At 38.1% G+C, this 21,800-nt stretch overlaps 1 protein-coding gene across 16 annotated transcripts in view; it reads left to right on the top strand.

The window, feature by feature from the left end:
* DCAF6 (DDB1 and CUL4 associated factor 6) overlaps positions 1-21,800 on the top strand; it is a 165,804-nt gene that overhangs the window by 50,648 nt on the left and 93,356 nt on the right. For all 16 annotated transcript variants that reach the window (XR_013487378.1, XM_078156512.1, XM_020974661.2 and 13 more), the window contains exons 4-7: positions 7,638-7,823; positions 12,766-12,879; positions 19,601-19,736; positions 21,328-21,542. Coding sequence is in view for 15 of the 16 variants with exons in the window: in XM_078156512.1 (XP_078012638.1) it covers positions 7,638-7,823; positions 12,766-12,879; positions 19,601-19,736; positions 21,328-21,542 (651 nt within the window). In the remaining variant the exon portion in view is untranslated. The remainder of the gene's footprint in view (positions 1-7,637; positions 7,824-12,765; positions 12,880-19,600; positions 19,737-21,327; positions 21,543-21,800) is intronic.

Here is a 21,800-nt window from a genome sequence, read left to right as displayed (position 1 = left end):
AGAAAATATGTTAAATAAAATCAGTGACTTATTACATGTCTTTCTGATTTGTTTCCAAAAGAGTTTCTGAGGAAAGTCCCCATTTTAACATGAAATGGACCAAAAGTATAGGGAAAATGGTTTCCTTTAGATTTCCGCTTTTTCTTGGATGAGGTCAAATGGAAATATGTAGTTAGTCAGTTTGTGAAATATTGTAACACCCTAACACATTACCTAAGGCAAAAAAAAGCTTCTCAATTTCTATCTTGAGGACTATATTCTAATAGCTTAGACTGGATTCTACAGTGGAGTCATTGACTTCCAAATAAGAGATTATTTTCTTGCCAGTAAGAAAACAAGACTTGAAATACTGTTTTGATTTGAGGAAGAAATATTACCTTGTCGGCAAGAAATACTTTTTGTGTATGTTTGAGCCCGGTCCATTGTTGAAGGGTAAAAGAGAAATTGAAAGTCAAAGGGATTAAAATCGACTTTATAATCACAAATGGTTTATTGAGCCAACCCTGCCTTCCTGATATAAATCCAACCTGGTCATGTTATATAAGCTTTGTGATTTGTTGCTGTAGTCTTTTTGCTGATATTTTATTTCGTGTTTTTGCTTTAGGGTTCATTAGGAGTTTTCTTTCTCTGTTTTTACTCCTCTGGTTTAGATATCAAGAACATTTTTTAATCATAAAAGGAATTTGGTAGGACCCCTTTTCTAGTTTTTTTCCTCCCAAATAAATTATATAATATTGGAATAATTGTTCTTTGAATGTTTAAATAGAATTCACCCATAAATGCTTCTGGTCCCAGGGTTGGTTTTTCCCCTTGCTTTGGCTTCTTTAATTTTAATCATTAAATAAGTAACCCTTTACTGAATATAACTTTTCATTGCATTGTTATTTAAATCCTCTATTTCTTGTATTAAATTTGGGCATTTTATATTTTTGTATGTCTCATTTAGGTTATCAGTTTTGTTGGCATAAAATTGAATGAAATAGTTTCTAACAATTTATTTTTCATTTATTGTGAATTTACCTTTTTAATTTTTGATACTGTTAATTTGGTTTTCCTTTTCTTTTTAATCAAATTAGCTAATGGTTTATATGTTTTAGAGCTAAATTCATTGTTGGATTTTTTTTCCTGCTTTCAATTTTGTTAATCTCTTCTTTGAGTTTCAGATTTCTATCTGGTATTAAATCAGGGTTTTAAAATTTGTTTGTTTTCTAGTTTTTTTAATTGCATGCCCAAGTTGTTGATCTGTTCTAAAATTTCCCCTAAGGACTGCTTTGGCTGTATCCCAAATTTGGTATGTTGTCTCATTATTGTCATTATCTTTAATGAAATTGTCTGTTGTTTTTATGATTTGTTTTTTGACCCACCCTTTTTTTAGGCTTAAGTTATTTAGTCTTCTATTAATTGTAATAGTTAAATAAGTAGCCCTTTACTGAATATAACTTTTTATTGCATTGTTTTCTATAAATGTGTTTGATATTGCTGATTTTTTGCATTTATGAGGTTTTTAATGTCCAAATACATGGTCAAGTTTTGTAAAGGTACCATGCACAGCTGAGAAATAGGTGTATTTCTTTTCTCATTCAATGAGTATTAGAGGTCTATCATATCTAACATTTCTACAATTCTATTTAAGTCTTTAACTTCTTTCTTGTTTGTTTTTCTTTTTTGCTAGATTTTTTTAGGTCTGAAAGGAGTACATTTATTCTCCTAATATTATAGTTTTGCTGCCTATTTCCCCTGTTGCTCATTTAGCTATTAGCTAAAAGCTATGCCGTTCTGTTGCACATATGTTTAGTTCTGAGGTTAATTCAGTCTATGGTACCTTTCAACATACTATAGCTTTTCTGTTTATCTCTTTTAATTAAGTCTATATTTACTGTTGCCTTGCCTGAAATCATAATTGCCACCCCTCCCCTTTTTTACTTTAGCTGAAACATAATAGATTTTTCTCAGTTCCTTATTTTAACTCCGTGTCAGTCTTTGTTTCAAGTATATTTCTTACAAACTACATACCATTGGGTCCTACTAACTAAAGTATTCTGCTATCAGTTTTTGTTTTATGGGTTCATTGATCCCATTCACATTCATAATTGTTGTTTATCTCCCTCCATCCTGTTTACACTTCTTCCTCACATGGTTTCCTAACATCTCTTTACAAAGAAGAAGTGACTGGTGATCAAGGAGGTTCTCAGCATTTGTGTTCTAGGTTTGATTCAATTTACCTCTGCACTCCTGCCCCTCTTTCCTTCACCCAGAGCCCAGTCACAGGTTCTTACCTTTTCCTTCTTTCCTTTTAAGTCTCTCTTCATGAGCCACCCTTCATGGTTAGAATTTGCTTTGCTTATGGCTGTTTCCACCTTCTCTCATTTCCCTTCTCTTTTCCTGTTGAGTGAAATGTATCTTTTTATCCAAATGTGTGTTGTATATATGTGTATATTTTTTTCCTTTGACAAGTTCAAATGAAAGTGAGACTTACATGTCTCATCTGCCTCTCACCCCTTCCTCTTTATTTGCATAATTTTTTTATTTGCTGTACTCTGATTATATGAGATAATTCCTTGCCATCTTAATGTTTGAGTTCTTTCATTGTTTACTTATTCTTCCAGCCTTATTTCCCAACTTTGAACTTTGTGTTAGGGTCAGACTCTGTGTACTTCTTGAGGGAATAGCTGAGCTGTTCTTGATCCTATTTTGTATTCTCATGAGTCCTATTAATGTCTTTCCCAGGTCTTAAGTGTTATGTTCTTTAAGAGTATTAGGGGTAACTTAGGCTAGGGCTGGGATCCACAGACTATATCCTGAGAGTCAAATCCAGCCTGCTGCCTGTATTTGTCTGACAGCTAAGGACAGACTTTACATTTTAAAATGCAATAAAACTTTTTTTTAAATGTAAAAAACCATTGTGAGCTTACAAAAACAGGCAATCTGTAGTTTGCCTACCCCTGGGCTAAAAATCTACAAGCCTTTAGTACACCTAGAGCAGTCTGAGCTTTTCAAGCTCCTAACCGGGTTTGGGTCTGAGACACACAGCTGTGGAGATTGCCTCTGGTTGGAGCTCCAGTAGATTGCTTTTGGATCCAACCCTGATCAGTTAGCTGAAAGGCTCTTCAGGTTCAGAATGATAGCATTGCACACTTCTCTTTGAGGTCTAGGCTTCTTGTCCTGAGATTCTTCCACTAGAGGCTTCGTACTGGGCTGGGAATTGGATCTGAGACCCTACTCCATTCCTAGTCTCAGAGCCACACAGTTGTCGCTATCTTCTGCTCCTGCTCTTTGCTCAGTACACAGCTTCAGGCCCACAGCTGTTCCTTTCCCTCATCCACACCTCCATGGGTACAGGTTCCCTTCTGAGTACACCCTGAATCTGAGACTAAGCTCTGTAGCATAAGTGACGGAGTTGCCATTTGGACCCTATTCCTGCTTCCTTCACAGCATCAGACCCTTCAGTGCTGGAATAAAGGCCTTTTTTTGCCCAGAAGACAACAGCAAGCCCCAGGTCAGGCTCTGTCCTGAAGGCTCCATCCCACATGCTCCTCTGTCTCCCTAGACAGATCTGGGCTACAAAAAGGAAACACTGTGATTTTTATCTGGGATTTCCTGATCAGGATTTAGTCTGGTTTATTTAGGTGTTTTGTGCAGTCTTAGTGGAGGGAAACCTTCCTGTACTGTTTCCTCTATCCTGTTGTTCCTCTCCATTTGTATTTGATTTTAAAATGTGTTATATAATTTTGGGAGTTAGATTTATCTTCTTAACCATCTCCTCTATTAGGTGATAACTTAATTTTGTATTTGTGTTCCTAGCATGCAGCACAGTGTTTTTCAAATAGTAAGTATTTAATAAATGCATTTTCATTCATTTATTCCAGTAACTTCTATAATTCAAGTCTTACAATAAGTAGTCGAGGCCCAGAAACAACTTTTCCCCCTTCAGAGTTTTGTAACTTTATCCTTATTCAAATTCAAACGGCTTCTATTCTTGAAGTAATAAAATCAAAGAACTACTTATGTTTATACAAAATTTATACATCATTGTAATGAGCTTTCCTTATCCATGACAATGGTAGTTGGAGTTATAGCATAAACAGGCAGTTGAAAAGAAATGCTAAAAGAATCATCCTTTCTAAATGTGCCATAGGAGGGATGGTTTGGTGAATATAAGCAGATAACTGGGAATTGAAACGCGTCAGCCCAGCTGTAATATTGCTTCATTCTGACATTGTGAAAGTCACTGAGTTTCATAAAACAACCAAAGATGTTAAGTGGGTCAGCGTCTCTGTCCATAACACATGAGGTAGCATCCCACGTGCTCCCCACATTCAGACTGTGGCTACGTTTTTGCTTTCTGCCTTCGCGCCTCTTGTACACTTCCCTTTCTGCCCATTCCCACTTGCCTAACTGAATACTGTTCATTTCAAATGAGATGTCTCCTAGGCATCTCAAACTCAGCATATCCAAAACAGAATTCACCGTCTCCCCCCAAATGACCTGACTTCCAGACGTCCCTAAAGGACTGCCAGGATTCTGGTAACCCGGGTTCACCGGCAGTTATCTCCCTAGTTTAGTGGGATCAGGAACCTTCCATTCTTTACTCTCACTCAGCTGTCAGATCCTGTGATTTCTGCACAGCATCTCTTGCATCCATCTTCTCCCCACTCACATTGGCACCACTCTAGTTTTAGTCCTTATCACCTCTGGCCCATACTATTGCAGTAGCCTTACGATTGGGCAGCTACTTGATTGTCAGGAACACCTGAATTCAAATGCTGCTTTAGGCACTTACCAGCCTTGTTGCTCTGAGCAAATCACTTCATCCCTCAGTCTCAGTTTCCTTGTCTGTAAAATGGAGGTAAAAATAGCTCCTGCGTTACAGAGTTGTTGTGAGGATGAAATGAGGTTGTGGTCATAAAGCACTTTGCAGATCTCAAGGCGTTACATAAATGATAGCTCTGTTGACAATCATGACTTTCGTTATTACTCTTCTAGACAGTTGGATACGTAGATAAAACATAAAACACGCGCTGTGTATCAGGCACACAGCCACTAATGTGATTGTCCTAAAAGTGACTTCTGAGCACATCGTCCCTCTTCTGCCGTCTCCCCTATCTAGTAAACTTTACTGACCTTTAGGATCAGATGGACATTTCTCATTTAAATAGGCATTTAAAGCTCTTCTCAATCTGGCTCATCCTGCCTTCCCAGTCTCATTACATATTACTCCCCCTGTGCATTCAGGGTTTAGGTCAGCTGACTTTCTTGCTGTTCCCATTGCTGGGTTTTGGCCTTGTTCCCCGTGTCTAAAATTCCCTGCCATTGCTCCCTCACGGAATCCCTGATTTTCTTCAAGGTTTATCTCAAGAGCCACATTCTCCATTCTCCTAATAGTGCTACCCCTCCCCCAGAAGTTAACTTAACAGTTTTGCGTGTGATTTGTATGTGCCTAGAGGTATGTGTGTTTGTATAGGCACATCTTATGTCCCCAGATAAAATGCATATTACTTGAAGACAGGGACTGTTTCTTTTTTCTTTGTATCTCCAAAATTTAGCCATCTTTTTTAAAAAAATTCTTGTTGATTAATTCTGTTCTCTGCCTGTACCTGATCCCCCTCCCCACAAAACAAAAAATTCCTTGAGGCCAGAAATTGTTTAATTTTGTCTCTGTGTCCGTAAGGCCTAACACAGGGCCCAACGCATATCAGTAATTTAATAAATGCTTGTTACATTGAATTGAATCCTTTATGAGCCCCTCTTTCCGGCCTCTTGTTTTTACCCATCAGCTTCCCTCCCTCAGGATCTTTTCTCTCCAAAGCCACCATCCCTGTTATTTAAGGGTCTAGCTGAAAGTGAACTAAGATATTGCCCTTTATGAAATAGAAGGAGCCTGTTTGAGTGACTAGGGCGCTGGGCCTACAGTCGGGAAGGCCTGAGTTTGAATCTTGTTTCAGACAACTACTGGCTCTACAGTTTTGCAAGTTACTAACTTCTCTCAGCCCCTGTTTCTTCTTCTTCTTCTTCTTCTTCTTCTTCTTCTTCTTCTTCTTCTTCGTCTTCATCACCACCATCATCACTTTAGAGTTTGCAAAACACTTTACGTGTATTTTCTCATTTTATCCTCAAAACAACTTTGTGAGGTACGTATGCTATTCCTATTTTACAGATGAGAAAACTGAGGCAAATAGAGGTGAAATGACTTGCCCAGGGGTCACACAGCTAGTATCTAAGCTAGGTTTGAACATGGATCTTTCTGATTCCAGGCCCAGTGCTTTGTGCACCATGGCACCACTTAGCCACTTCTACCAAGAGAAAACTAAAAAAAAAATCTTTAAGTACTTTGTAAATCATAAAGCACTTTACAAAAGTTATTTACGTGTGAAAGACTAGTTTTAAGATGGAAAGACCTTTAAAACGTCTAGTGGAATTGTAGTGCCAGTTCTGGACATGTTAGGGATTATAGGAAGGGCCTGTGGCTGGGAGTTTGGGTGATGCTCTTGAATGCCTCTTTAACCCGTGGGAGCTGGGGTGGGAGGGAATCCCATCTCATGAGCCAGGTAGGCAGGTAGAAACTCTTACAGTTTCTTCGTGTACTTGTGTTGGGGGCAAAGACCTGGAGAGCGAATGAATGAGGTGGTGTTACACTTCTGAAAGGTTGCCAGCCACCCAGAGTTTAAGACAGTCATCAAGACTTGTCAGTCAGCAGACATTTAGTGAACCCTTTCTGTATGATAAGCCCTGTGGTTCAAAGGAAGGTAAACACATTCCTTGACCTCCAGGAGCTTACATTCTAATGGGCATCAACATGTAAACAATTACAAACTATGTGCCAGATCTTTACAGTGTAAGTGGATTCTCATAACAACACTGCAAAGGAGGTGTTATTATTATCCCCGTTTGACATATAAGGAAACTAAGGCTGGGAGCATAAGTGACCTTCCCATGATCACACTGCTAGTCAGCGTCTGAGGCAGGTGGCATGGAGGGGTAAGTCCTCCTGCAGGTGGGATTTGAACAGAGTCTTGAAGGAAGCCAGGAGATGGAGATGAGAAGAAGGGAGAATCTTCCAGGCATGGGGGACAGCCAGTGAAAAGATATGGGGGTGGATCATAGAGTGTGTGGAGGGGAGTAAAGTGCAAGAATGTTAGAAAGGTAGGAAGAGGCCAACTTGTGGAGGTCTTTAAAAGTCAGAGGGTTCAGAGGTAATAGGGAGCCACTGAAATGTATTGAGTGGGGGAGAGGAATGACAGAAGTGTGCAAGTGAGTGGAAGATGGGTCGGAGTGGGGACAGATTTGAGGTAGGGAGACCAACCAGAAAGCTCTTGTCATAGTTCAGGCATGAGATGATTGAACCTGCACCAGGATGGCAACTGAGTGAGTAAGAAAAGAGTGTGTGCGGCATACTGACGATGCTGTGAGGGGAGAAACCAGACTCGGCAACAGACTGGGGACTGTTTTCTGTTCTGCTTACCATCTCTGCTCGTATGTAGTTACTGTGTTGTCATCAGAATAAAATTCTGATCTCTGAGATGTAAAACATTAATGGGAATTTGGTGTGGGAATATTAATCTTAACTCGATCGTTATATGAATAGCTGTAAAAAAATTATGGGAAAGAATTTACAGGGAGCCTTTCTTTTTGTGTTCTAGGTCTTGACAACAATTCGCTCAGGACACAGGGCAAATATATTTAGTGCAAAATTCTTACCCTGCACCAACGACAAACAGATTGTATCCTGTTCTGGAGATGGAGTCATTTTTTATACTAATGTCGATCAAGATGCAGAGACTAACAGACAATGCCAATTCACGTGCCATTATGGAACTACCTATGAGGTACAGTAATGTGTTAGGGTTATATGAAAGTACAGATTTAGTCTAATACAGGAGGAAAATAAGCATGGAAAGATTATTATTGCGTGAGAAATCAGGAACGCTGACCAGCTGTTCTAGGTTGTTCCTCAGTTTTGCATTATTTCCCAAAAGTTACATTTTATAATTTTTTTTGTCTAGATAATTAAAATCTTAATAGTTCTTTCCATGCATTCTCCATGCCAATTAAAGCTGGTTACCCTCTGTTCTTCCCAAACATTCCGTGGGCTTTGCTGACTGCTGTCATTATTCACTGTTCCCTGAGCCTGGAATGCTTTCCCTCTTCCTCTTTATTTAATTCTTGGTGTTCCTTTCCCATTTCTCCCCAGTTGGTGATGACCTTTTCCCACTCAAACCTCACACAGTACTTTGTTTTCCAGAGCTTAGCGTAGTGCCTGGTACAGAGTAGGCCCTTAGTAAATGTTTCTTGATTGTTTTTCATCTCTAATGCATTTAATGTCTTATTATTTTGACCTTCTTATGTTAGCTATAACTCTGTCTGTACCCCTACCAAGGGATAACCTACTAAGCTCCAGGAAGACAGAGATTGTCTATCTTTTCATAGATAGGAAATTGTAGCTTTTTATCTTGTCTGGATTCCTTCATTTGTATATCCGTTTGCTATGAAGCCACAATTCTTTGGTATTTGTCATTATTGGATTATTACATGAGGAAGCAGCTTAAATGCTCAGTGGATAGGGTGCTGGACCTGGTCTCAGGAAGATCTGAGTTCAAATCCAGCCTCAGACACTGATTAGCTGTGTGACCCTGGGTAAGTCACTTAACCTTTGTTTGTTTTAATCCACTGGAGAAGGACGTGGCAGATCGCTCCAGTATCTTTGTCAAGAAAACCCCAAAGGGCATCATGAAGAATCTGACCCAGCTGGCACGGCTGAACAGCAGCAGCAATGGTCAGAGCAAATGCAGGGCCCCAGTGACAGTGATTGAGGACGTGTACGGCGTTCACACGGAAGGAGCATTACGTGTCCTGATTGTGGTTAGGGAAGAAGGGAGTTCGATGTTTACAGCTGGGTTGGGAAGAAATCACAGCTTCTTATGGGGAAAGCTTTATTGAAAATGTGAGTGTGCACAAAGGAAGAGGTGGCAAAGGAAATAAGGCGCAGCTCTAGGTATACTCCATCTAATAATCTGAACCAGGTCCACGAAAACAGGACTTCACATGAAATAATGTTGCAAAACAAAGGATGAGAGGCAGCTAGGTGGTACAGTGGGTAGAGCACCGGCCCTGAGGTCAGGAGGACCTGAGTTCAAATCCGGCCTCAGATACTTACTAGCTGTGTGACCCTGGGCAAGTCACTTACCCCAATTGTCTAAAAATTAAAAAAAAATTTAAAATTTAAAAACAAAGGATGAAAGCCACAATGTCTTTAGGAGTAGATACATCCCACATCCTTATGCATCCCAAATTTGTACCCCAAAAGTTTCATCTTGTCTTGAGACTGGAAGCTCTAATAGGGTTGGAATGGCTGCTTAGATACCTCAGACCCCAGTTTGTGAAGATACCTGGCACACACACAGTTCCCTGGGGACCCTTGAGGTTCCCTGTGGTGGGGAGAGAGGGAAGAAATGAGTATCTGCCTTGAGGAAAAGAAGCAAAACCTAACCTCTTCATGCAACAACAGGCTCCTTACTCTTGACTTTAAAATCTAGCAAGAAATAAAAACTCTTAGATGTTTTAGTTCAGTTACAGTAAATATTTATTAAATGCTTTCTTGCTATTCAAGGTGGTATGCTAGGTATGATGTTGTTATTCAGTCGTTCAGTTGTGTCCAACTCTTCATGACCCCAGGGATTATACTGCCCACAGAATTTTCTTAGCAAAGATGCTAGAGTGGTTTGCTATTTCTTTCTCCGGCTCATTTTACAGATGAGGAAATTGAGGCAAACAAGGTTAAGTGACTTGCTCAGGGTCACACAGCTAGTAAGTGTCTGAGGTCAGATTTGTACTCGGGTCTTCCTGACTCCAGGACTAGCACTCGATCCACTGAGCCACTCAGATGCCTCCTAGTGCTAGGTATAATTAAATGAAAAAAAAAGTAGCACAGACTTTGGCCTTAAATTCCATTATTAGGGTTTGTGATAAAGAAATCGATAGTAAAAGACGACTGAAGCTTGCTCACCACTCCTCCAGCATGTCCATTCTACTTGTAATGCCTTTCAGAAAAGCATTTTGCCATGCCATATCTTGTAGGACTTCATTTTGTATAGCTATTATATTCTGGGTATCTCTCCTTGTTCAGTGCTTTTGTATATATCCAAGGGCTGAGGGCCTCTTTCCCCACCTCTACCCCTCCAAGCTCTGGGATTACTTAGTGAATGTCTACTCTCAGGGACTGATCAGAAAAGGTCATTTTTCCCCCTTTGTCTTGTAAGCTTTCACCAAGAAGCTGGAAGAACTCCACGTAGGCTCATATATAGGCTTTCAGAAATGAGAGCACTACGATCTCCATCTCCCGTCAGAACTCAAGGTAGTGAGTGCATATCAAGTGGAGGACATCCTATAAATAGCTGCAGAAAGTACACAAAGCCCTCCCAAGCACTCATAGTAGCCAATGACCTCCTTTCAGAAAGGAACTAGACTTGGGCTTGCCATCAGAGCAACCCTATGACATTCCAGTGAAATCCTTCTCTCCCACAGGCCTACCAAGTTTCTTCTAGACTTGAAGCTGCCCACAGAAGGCAGATATACTTTGGAGCTACTAGATATGTACCCCTTTTATGATCAGACCCGCAATATGAGAGTAAATCATAATAATAGCAGGAGGGCAGCAAGGTCTTGATCAATGGCAGGGGTACGGAACCTGTGCCCTCCAGGCCACATGTGGCCCTCTAGGTCCTCAAGTGCAGCCCTTTGACTGAATCCAAACTTCACAGCATAAATCCATCCCCCTAATAAAAGGATTTGTTCTGTAAAACTTGGACTCAGTCAAAGGCTACACTTTAGGACCTATGGAGCCACATGTGGCCTTGAGGCCACAGGTTCCCCAACCCTGTTCTATGGCTTACCGACATCGGCTTTTGAGGTATCAGTGGCTTTTTGGCGATTAGTGGTGGGCTTTTTATGATTGTCTAAAGCCTCTTAGTTAATGTGTCTCATTGGTTACAGGAAGACACAATATAGTTTATGCTTCTATGAGGCACAGAACTACAGGGGTCTCTAGTTAAAGGGGCCATAAAAATGAGCCTTCTTCTTCTCCAAGAGGTGTGTTCCTCATTTTCTTCCCTCCTAAGCAGCCAACTCCCCAAACTCTCATATTTGGTGTAACTCAATCCTTGGGGTTAGTGCTGCCCACAGAAATATCACTTCTTTGCCAGAAGGCTCGACTCTGGTATCACACAGCCTAGAAAGTAAAGATTCCCCCATTCTACGAAGGAGATTGGGATACAGGAACATTGTCCGTGAACTATAGGCCATGTAGTTGTACCTAGGAAAGAGCATTGACTTTGGAGTCAGATTCTGGGTTCAAGTCCTACTTCTAATGATTATTGCCTGTGTGACCTTGGGCAAGTCACTTAACCTCTACAGGCCTCCATTTTCTTATTTGTAAAACGAGGGGATTAGACTAGATTATCTCCAAGAATTCCCTTTTTTTGCCAAGTGCTTCTGCAAAAACTTATGATACTGCTTTAACTGCTCTTAGTCTTTTGATGGTAACGTCCACTCTCAGGAACTCTGCTCTTGTATGTTGGCAAGTATGTGTGTTTCTGCTCCAAGACAACATTAACTAAAGACACCTCCTACCAGTTGCAGTCTAGAAGAAAGATGAAAGACTGGTCTGCCAGCTTTCATTTATGGGTTGGCATGAAGGGGAAACACCTCCAAATAAGAGTTTAGTTGGTCTACTTAAGAGTCTTAGGCAACCAGTCATTTTAAACAGCACTGTGATGGCAAAAGTTCCTTGAGGACAGGGATAATCTTGCTTGTATAATTGTATCCCTAGCACTTGGTAAAGTGCTCAAAATGTGGTAAACACATAATAAATGCTATTTTAATTCATTCCTTCTCCTATAAATCTGCAAATTGGATAAGCATGCTGCCAATGCCTTTATTCCAAGACACTGATAAAAATGTTGAATAGCACAGGACTAAGGCACGTATCTCTGGGTCACTCCACTGGACCTCTCCTTCCAAGGTGACAGGAAACACTCGCTACTCTTTCAACCATTCCTAATATATCTAATTGTACTGTCATCTAGCTTGTCTCTCCATTTTCCCCACAAAAATAGAATGAAGGACTTTATCGATTGCTTTGTTAAAATCTAGGTAAACTGTATCTATAGAATATTTCCTAATTTACTTTTCTAGTAATTATGCAAAAAAGAAATGAGTTTAATCTGTTGTAAAAGGAATAGAGTAAGCACTTATATAATGACTACTGTGTGCCTTGCATGGTGCAAGCGCTTTACAAGTGTATCTTTTGAGCATGTCTTATTAGAAACTTAACATCACCAGCAATACAAATCTACTTATTTAATAACTATATTTAAATTAATTAATTTTGATACTTGACTGCCTTTAAGTCTAGCCCAAGTTGGAGCTCTGACAGTTTCTTCCAAGTCCAAGGTCCTCTTTTGTCATATCTGCAAAGTCACACCTCATAAAATCCCATTTGATGTTCCCTTTATCAAACCAAACAAGAAGACTCATTAATTTAAATAAAGCAAGAGCATCTAATTAAATACATACTAGCAAAGAAAATAACAAGGAAAAAATTCTTCCCATATATTGAGGTGTATTCTGGGATCAGCTTCTTTTGAGATATGATAAATTAAAGATTCATCTGGAATGATTTTAGCAGTAAATCCTTCTATAGGTATGGCAGTGGAATCTATTACAAGTGACTATACATAAATAAATATGTGTGTGTTCTTTTTTAAATTTCAGATTATGACAGTACCAAATGATCCTTATACTTTCCTTTCTTGTGGTGAAGATGGGACTGTTAGGTGGTTTGATACCCGCATCAAGACGAGTTGTACAAAAGAAGATTGCAAAGATGTAAGAATCAAATTTAAGTGAAGAGATTACGGAAATATTAGAGTTTTGAAATTTTTTTTCTTTTTTAATTTTAGACAAATGCAAAAACTTAAATGCATAATAAAAAAAAGAAAAGATTTTGAAAATTAATTAACAGACTCATTGCATTTACGCCTGTTTTAAAGAATTATGGAAATTAGCATTCTTTACTTCTGGGGTTCAGTTCACTCATAGTTGAAAACCAACAACAATTAAAGATGATAAAGCATGAGCAGGATAATACAGTGGTTTTAAACACTTAAGAATCAGATGTTCTAGTCTTCTTGTCAGAAGGTAGGTCTCTAAAATGATAGGTGCCTTAAAAATACCATTCCCCCACTTTTTGCAGAAGAGGAATTGAGACTCAGAGAAGTTAATTAGCTAGACCAAGGTCACCTAAATAATTAATGGCAGCTCAGGACAATGAGTTTAGTTCTCTTGTCCCTATTGTGCCACACATGAATTTCTTAATATCAGAACATGAAACAGCATTATCTGACTTTTCCTACATATATTGGGAAGCCTAGACCTAAAGCTAGACTATGACATAAGAGTAACTAAAATCTGTCAATTTGGGGAGCACATTTTTAAAATATAGTTCAGATTATCTCTTTTTTGGGGGGACAGTATCTGTCATTTTTAACTAGCTTTCCTCTGGCAAATATGACACAGTAGCAAAATAAATCTTACTTTGGGAGCTTTAATATTTTTTTCAGTTAAACATGTTTTATAGTCCACCAAGGTTGGTCATTTATAGCATAGAACTAATTTATAATCAGTTCTCAATTATCTGCTTTGTGAATTATGTGGGAGAAGATTCCTTCAACCACCACCTCAGTTGAAGCAAAATCTCCTCTCTCCTGGGGAAGATGGTGGAGTAGAAAAAAAATTCCAAGCTCTCCAGATTTCCTCCACAAAGAAGACAAAATAATGCTTCAGGGTGAACATAGAACAGCAAAAATAAACAAGAGTTGGGGCAGATGACTGGTCTTCTGGGACAACTGGAGAAGACCCAAGGAAAGACTCCAGGGACAGAGGTTTGAGCATGAGTGAAGTGCAGACACCTCCAGGCTGTCTCCCTCTGCTGAAACAACAAGCTCTGGGGGCAGCTAGGTTGAGAGTTAGCCCCAGTCTCAGCCAGAGGAATTCTCACCTCACAGACTTTGTGGAGGGGTCAAACATCGGAGCAAGGGAAGAAGGAAGGACTTCTGCTGCCCAGGGACACCAGACCCTGCTGTACTGCCAAGACATGGTCCTGGGCTGCGGCTGAAGGCAAGAAGGTGTTAGCACAAGGCCAGAGAGTGCAGAAGCAGTGGGGCAGGGATTCAGTTGGCTGTGAGCACTTACAGGAGAGCTCAGTTCTTGGTTTTGGTTCCAGGCCAGAGGGAAGAATTGAAGGTTTCAGCCATTGAAGTTCCTCAGGAAGCAAGAGCATTTCCAGCATAGTGTGGCTGGGGGCCTCAGCTGTGGCTTAGAGGGGAAGAGGAGTGCTGAGGTTGGGCCCCGGATAAAGCTCAGAAAATAACAGTAAGAAGGTCCTGAGACCAGAGGCACCCTGCACATCCTGGGACTAGAAGTAACAAGCTACTAAAAATCAAAACGAAACAAAATGAAAATGAGTAAGCAAAGGAGAAAGAACCCAACCATAGACAGTTACTGTGGGGATAGAGAAGACCTGAGTTCATTTTCAGAAGAAAATACTGAAGCAAACAAAAGCCTTTCCTGCCCCAAAGAACAATATCAATGGTCATGTGGCAAAAAAGAGTTCTTAAAAAGAACTTAAAAAGGACTTTAAAAATCAAATAAGAGAAATTGAGGAAAAATTAGAAAAAAAAAAGAACAAGAAAACCAAAAAATATCATGAAAACAAAGTCAACCAACTGGAAAAGGAGATCCAGAATTTTAAGGAAGAAAACAACTCCTTGAAAACTAGAATTGGGCAAGGGGAAGCGAATGATGTTGTAAGATACCAGGAAATAATAAAACAAAACTAAAAGAATGAAAAAATAGAATGTGAAACATCTCATTAAAAAAACCAGCTGATTTGGAGAACAGGTCAAGAAGAGAAAAATATAAGAATTATTGGACTGTTTGAAAACTATGCCCAGAAAAAGAATCTTGATAAAGTATTACAGAAATAATTAAAGAAAATTTCCCTGAAGTATTAGAACAAGAGGGGAAAGTAGAACTGGGAAAAAAAAATCCACTGATCACCACCTGAAAGAGATCCTAGGATATAAACCTACAGGAGTATCATAGCCAAGTTTCAAAACCCCCAGGTTAAGAAGAAAATATTATGAGCAACAAGAAAAAAAAATAATTGATTTTATCAATAATAAAAGCAACAAAGATAATATAATATCAATAAATGCATAAAAAGCGTTTGATAAAGTACAACACTCATTTTTATTAAAGATACTTAAAAGTATAGGCATAAATGGACTTTTCCTTTAATTGATAAGAAGCATTTACCTAAAACTATCAGCAAGCATTATTTGTAATGGGAATAAGCCAGAAGCCTTCCCAGTGAGATCAGGTGTGAAACAAGGATGCCCACTGTCACCAGTATTATTCAGTATTGTACTGGAAATCCTAGCAATAGCAATAAGAGAAGAAAAACAAATAGAAGGAATTAGAATAGAGAATGAGATAATAAAACTATCTCTTTTTGCAGATGATATGATGATGTACTTGGAAAATACTAAAGACTCAGCTAAACAGTTAATTGAAGGTCAAGAATATCAAAGGAGCTAATGGAAAAAAATATAAAGGAAGGAGAGTTAGCAGTACCAGATCTTAAGCTATATTATAAGACAGTAATTATCAAAATTATCTGATACTGGCTAAGAAATAGAAAGGTAGATCAGTGGAATAGAGTAGACATACAATCTACAGCAGCAAATGAATATGGTAACCTAATGTTTGGACAAGTATAAAGACTTACATTTTGGGGATAAGAATTCATTATTTGGTAAAAATTTTTGGGAAAGCTGGAAAGCAGGTCTGGCATAGATTGGGCATAGATCATTATCTTGCACTATTTTCCAACGTAATAAGGTCAAAATAGATACATGACCTGATAAGGGAGCATTACAAGAAAATTTGAAGAGCATGGAACGTATTACTTATCAGGTTTAAGGTGAACAATTTATGAACAAACAAGGTAGGGAGCATTGTGAAATGTAAAACGGATAGTTCTGGTTACATTTAACTAAAAAAATTTTGTGCAAATAAAGCAAATGTAGCCAAGATCAGAAGGAAAGTAGAAAACTGGGGAAAAAGTTTTTATAAATAGTTCTTCAGAGAAAGTTCTTCCATCTTAAATATATAGAGAACTTTGTCAAATCTATAAGAATCCAAGTCATTCCCCAATTGATAAATGGTCAAAGGACATGAACAGACAGCTTTCTAATGAAGAAATCAAAACAATTTGCAGACATATGAAAAAATTACCTAAATCATTATTGATTAGAGAAATGCAAATTAAAACAACCTTGAGATACAATTTTTTTTTAAAGGCAGTTGGGTTTAAGTCACTTGCCCAGGGTCACACAGCTAGTGTCAGGTGTTTGGTCTGAGGCCGGATTTGAACTCAGGTCCTCCTGACTTTAGGGCTTGTGTTCTATCCACTGTGCCACCTAGCTGCCCCCCCGAGATACCATTTTACACCTATCAGATTGGCTGAAATGATAGAAGGGGAAAGTGATAAATGTTGGAGGGGATGTGGAAAAATTGGGACCTTAATTCATTGTTGGTGGATCTGTGAGCTGATCCAACCGTTTTGGTGAGAAATTTGGAATTATGCCCAAAGAATTAATAAACTGCCTATATGCTTTTTGACACAGCAATACCATTATTAGACATGTTTCCCAAGATGATTAGAAAAAAGGAAAAGAAGCTACATGTTCTAAAATATTTATAGCAGCTTTTTTTGTGGTGGCAAAGAACTGGAAGTTTCAGGGATGCCTATCAGTTGGGGAATGGCTAAAAAAATTGTGCTATATGTTCATGATGGAATATTATTCTGCTTTAAGAAATGATGAGCTCAGGGGCAGCTAGGTGGCACAGTGGATAGAGCACCAGTGCTGGATTCAGGAAGACCCAAGTTCAAATCTGGCCTCAGACACATAACACTTACAAGCTGTGTGACCCTGGGCAAGTCACTTAACCCCATTGCCTAACCCCCCCCCAAAAAAAAAGAAATGATGAGCTTAATGAATTTAGAAAAGCATAGAGAGAACTCTGTGAAATAATGTTGAGCAAAATGAGCAGAATCAAAAGAACATTGTATACAGTGATAGTAGTATTTTAAGAACAGCTTTGAGCAACCAAGTTATTCTGACTATTATAAATACCCAAATTAACCACAAAGATCCTATGAAGATGCTATTTGAATCCAGAAAAAGAACTGATGTGTGTGTGTATGTGTGTCTGTGTTTCTTCGTGTCTATGTATATATACATATACAGACACACACATTTGTCCAATGGTAGCCATCTCGAAGTGGGGTAAGGGGGTAAAAAAAAAAGTTACACGACAACTTTGTTGTATATTTGAAAGGAATAGCAAGTGCTACATAATGGATCTACAGTTTCATACACAATCCTCTGTTTTTCTATCCCATTTTGTTATGGAAATGCTTGTTTTATTTCTTCAGTTCAGAATAAAATAAAATTTTGAAAAAAATCTCTCTCCTGCGTCCCAGTTGGCTCCAGTGCTATGTCCCCTAGCCACTCCTAGAATATTGTCCCCTCTGCACCACTGGGATAACTTTCCATGTTGCTACTGCAATTAAGGGCTGTACTCCTATTAATAGATGAATCCAGAAAAGTTATATGTAAATCAGATTGTGTAAATTAGATCATATTTTAAATGCAACATAGGTACCAGCTATCAAAAAACAACCTGTGGTAAATCGTCTTACAAAACAGAATCTCGTTGAAGGAGTGTTCAGTTATCACCTACTTTTCTTTTAAAAGACGTGTATGAGAATGGTTGGGGCACACAATATACTTCAAAGACTTAAATTGCTATATAACTTACGATGAATTCTTATTGTATTTGAATAAGTATAGGGTCAGTAGAAACTGAGGAAACAAGGTAGATCAGTATGCCCCACTAATCTCTTGGTCAGCTTTTGATTATTTTGCACACAAAAAAGTGAAGTGTAGTTAGTTGCACAGTGAGAGGAAAAATAAAGTAAAAACTGTGGAAATAATAGTTATTGAGTTAAGAACCATGAAAAATAATTGGCTAGTGAATTCAGTTTAGTGGGAAATATCATGAGACTGAGGACTCAGAATACGTAAGAAAATTATTTTTTTCAAGAAAAATGTAACTGTGTACCAGGTTAGTAAAAGACCAAAGGAATTATAGTGAAACATCAGCAGTAGTTAGATGGAATGTGCTTTAGAGACACCCTCTTGAGGAACTAATATTGAACTTGAGCATAACGATAGTTATTTGTTATATTTGAATAGTAATGAGTAATGATACTGTTCTGAAGGCATCCTTCTTGTGCTTTTGTGAACTAGGAAGAATTTTTTCAGATAGTTGAGGATACAATAGGGGAAAAAAGACTAAATTAATAATATAGTGTCTTTTAATATATGAACAGTTAACATATTATAAGCACTATTTAAAATGATCAGTACAGTTTATCTGAGGCAACCAAGAACATCTCCTTCCATGGCAGATTGTCATTCATCTACCCTCATTGTTAGCTTGGTGTTTAGACCATGTGTTTTTCTTACAGTTTTTTGCATTATTGACATGGTACTTCAAGACCACTGTCTGTTAAGTGATTGTAAGAGAACTTAAAGAGTGCAGTAAGTACTTGTTAGTAGCCATGTCAGTAACAATAACTTCTTGTTAGCAGTTAGTATGAGACTTTTTTCTAAAGGATTTCAATGAACTGTAATAAAGTCTTTTCTTAACTTCTTCTGATTCAACACAGTCAGCTTAAATTTGAATGACTTTTTTCTTCCTTTTGTCTGCAGAATTCCTTTCCTACCTCAAAGCCAAATGTCTGGGGGTGTTTGGTGTTTTTTTTTCACATTTTGATCTTATTGTTCTATTGAGCAAACAGCAAGATACAATAAAGAGCATTACATTTGTAGCTGGAAGAGCTGTATTGTATCCTGAATTCCATTTACCAACAGTGTGGCTTTAGGCCACATTAGTCACTTAACTTCTCTGAGGCTTAGTTTTCTCATTTGTGCAGAGATATGATAGTGCCTACCTTGCCTCAGCTGCATAATGTATATAAAACACTTTATAACAATAAACTATTATGTAAATGTAAGCAACTGTTGTTAGTTTTTCAGTGCACATTTATTTTTTTCACTTAATTTTATTGGTTTGGAAATTATATGCATCATATTAGAGATTAGTTTTAGTATGAATGTCAAAAAATTTTAAATAAATTTCTTTGGAAAAATAAAATATGACAACTCAGGAAATACACCAAGCAAATGTATATTCCACTGCTGGGTATGAAGGAGTCAGAAATACTTTATGACAGTATCAGTTCAGTTCATTTTTAAGATATCTTAGTTGTAATTTTTTTCTGTCATGCTAAATTAAAGTGTCTGTGAGAAAGCAATTTTTGTTTTAGGAACAGGGAATAGTTTTTTAAAAATATGTTTTTGTTTTCTACTGACAAACATTTTACAAATAGTGTTATTTTGGCTGTTTTTCAAAGGATATCTTAATTAACTGCCGGCGTGCTGCTACTTCTGTAGCCATTTGTCCCCCAATACCATATTACCTTGCTGTTGGCTGTTCTGATAGCTCTGTACGAATATATGATCGGCGAATGCTTGGCACAAGAGCCACAGGTGAGAAATGTAAATTAGTTATGGCACAGTAAGCTTTTGATAAGGTAGCTTTAGTTTTGTAACTTTCTGATTGGTGGTATATTTGAAAATTTCATGGTCACTTTGGTTTGTAACAGAATTCAGTTTAGTTGGATTTTCTCCACTGAAGGCTTACTCTAATGCCACACTGTGGCATGGAGGTGACCCAATGGAGATCCAGTTCTTGTAGGTCTTGCCTTTTTTTTTTTTTTAAAGAGTCAGCTCTGGTCTTTGGCAGCCCATTTCTGTGATTCAGTGGCCTGAGAGCAAGGCTGGGTAAGTTTGGAAGAACTTCTTGACAGATTGTTCACCACCAGGTTCTGGATGAATAGTTTGGGTCTATGGCAGCTCATGGAGACTCTCCACTAAACCTTAGAGAAGTTGTATTCTAAATATGCTGCCAGTGAAAGTTAAAATAAATAAACTGAGGTGATGGGTGCAGACCTGTGAGCCACCAACCTAGATGGGAGCTTACGAGGTCACTAAGGGAGAGGTGTGTCAGGCACTCTACTAAGTGCTTACAAATATCTCATTTGATCTGATTTGATGAAGAGAGGCAGAGAGGTGGCAAAACGGTGAGAGTGCTGAGCCTAAAGTCTGGAAGAACTGAATTAAAATCTGGTCTCAGATATTTACTAGCTGTGTGACCCTGGGAAAGTCACTTAACCTCTGCCTCAGTTTTCTCAAATCTAAAATGGAGATCATAACAACATCCATGTGCCACGATGGTTGTGAGAATCAAATGAAATGAGCCATTACGTATAGAGGGAAGTAGGGGGCCTAGTGCAGAGCCTTGGAAAACATAAATGTGTGGATGATAAACCAGTGAAGGAGACTGAAGAGAGGTTAGACGTATAGTGGGACCAGGAGAGTGTCATGTCAGAAGACCAAAGAGGAAGTCTCCAGGAGGAAAGAGTGGTCAGTAGTGCCATATGTAGCAGATAACTAGTTTCAGTGCTTCAGCTTGTCAAAATGATACACAGTTCTTATTTTTACTTTTTAAAAATTTAAATAGCATCCATACCTTCAGACATAAATCTTACTCAGAGATTCTTTCAAAAAATTACTTTGCTTTTGTGTGGGTATCATATTTTATCTGTTATTCTAATAAATACCAGCTTTGCCTTATTTATTAAAGATAAAATGTATTTAAAATTTTGTCAGTGTAAAGCTAGTGACACCAGTATGATTGAAGAATATATTTGTATTTTTTTTTACTTAATATAAAAGACTTCAGTTTACTAGAGGAAAAATAATTCTCTCTTTTTTTTTTTTGGCAATTTAAACCTTTTCCCCAATGGTATTAATATTTTTTTAGAGATATGTTAATTCTCTGTAATATATTTTCCTGGTTCCAAAGATTATGTGAGAATATTTAACTTAATTTGCCTATTGAATAAAAGCTTATTATGTAAATAGAATGTTATATTTTAAATTTATATCACTGTATGAATTTTTAGATGGTATTAGGTAGAAATTATTTAAATGTTGATCAAGGATGTAATTCAGATGTTTGTCTTTTGTAACTGTATTTATGAAAACATTAATTTTAAGACTTTTTTTTTAAATTTAGGGAATTATGCAGGTCGTGGGACTACAGGAATGGTGGCTCGTTTTGTTCCTCCTCATCTTAATAACAAATCTTGTCGAGTTACGTCTCTGTGTTATAGTGAAGATGGTCAGGAAATTCTGGTTAGTTATTCCTCAGATTACATCTATCTGTTTGACCCTAAAGATGACACAGCACGAGAACTTAAAACCCCTTCTTCCGAGGAGAGGAGAGAAGAGGTAAGAACTTCAGTTCTGTGAACATTGCGTAACTGCTTATGTGCCAGCCACAGTGCCAAGGGTGGAGGGGAGAAAGGGACTAGTAAGTAGGAGTCAGCAAAGGCTTTTTGTGTACAAGGTTTCAAATAAATTGAGTTTTGAAGGAAACAAGGAATTCTAAAAAGAAGGAGTATATTCTAGGCATGGGGATAGCCAGGGCATTTGATAGCAGAATGTTTTTTGTAGGTAAATATGGGTAGAAGTGAAGGTTGCTAGTGT

Source organism: Phascolarctos cinereus, unplaced genomic scaffold (assembly GCF_003287225.1).
Source record: "Phascolarctos cinereus isolate Bilbo 61053 unplaced genomic scaffold, phaCin_HiC Scaffold_5;HRSCAF=322, whole genome shotgun sequence".
Taxonomy (NCBI): domain Eukaryota; kingdom Metazoa; phylum Chordata; class Mammalia; order Diprotodontia; family Phascolarctidae; genus Phascolarctos; species Phascolarctos cinereus.
Note: the sequence above shows the minus strand (reverse complement) of the source record. Positions and strands in the feature narration are given on the sequence as shown.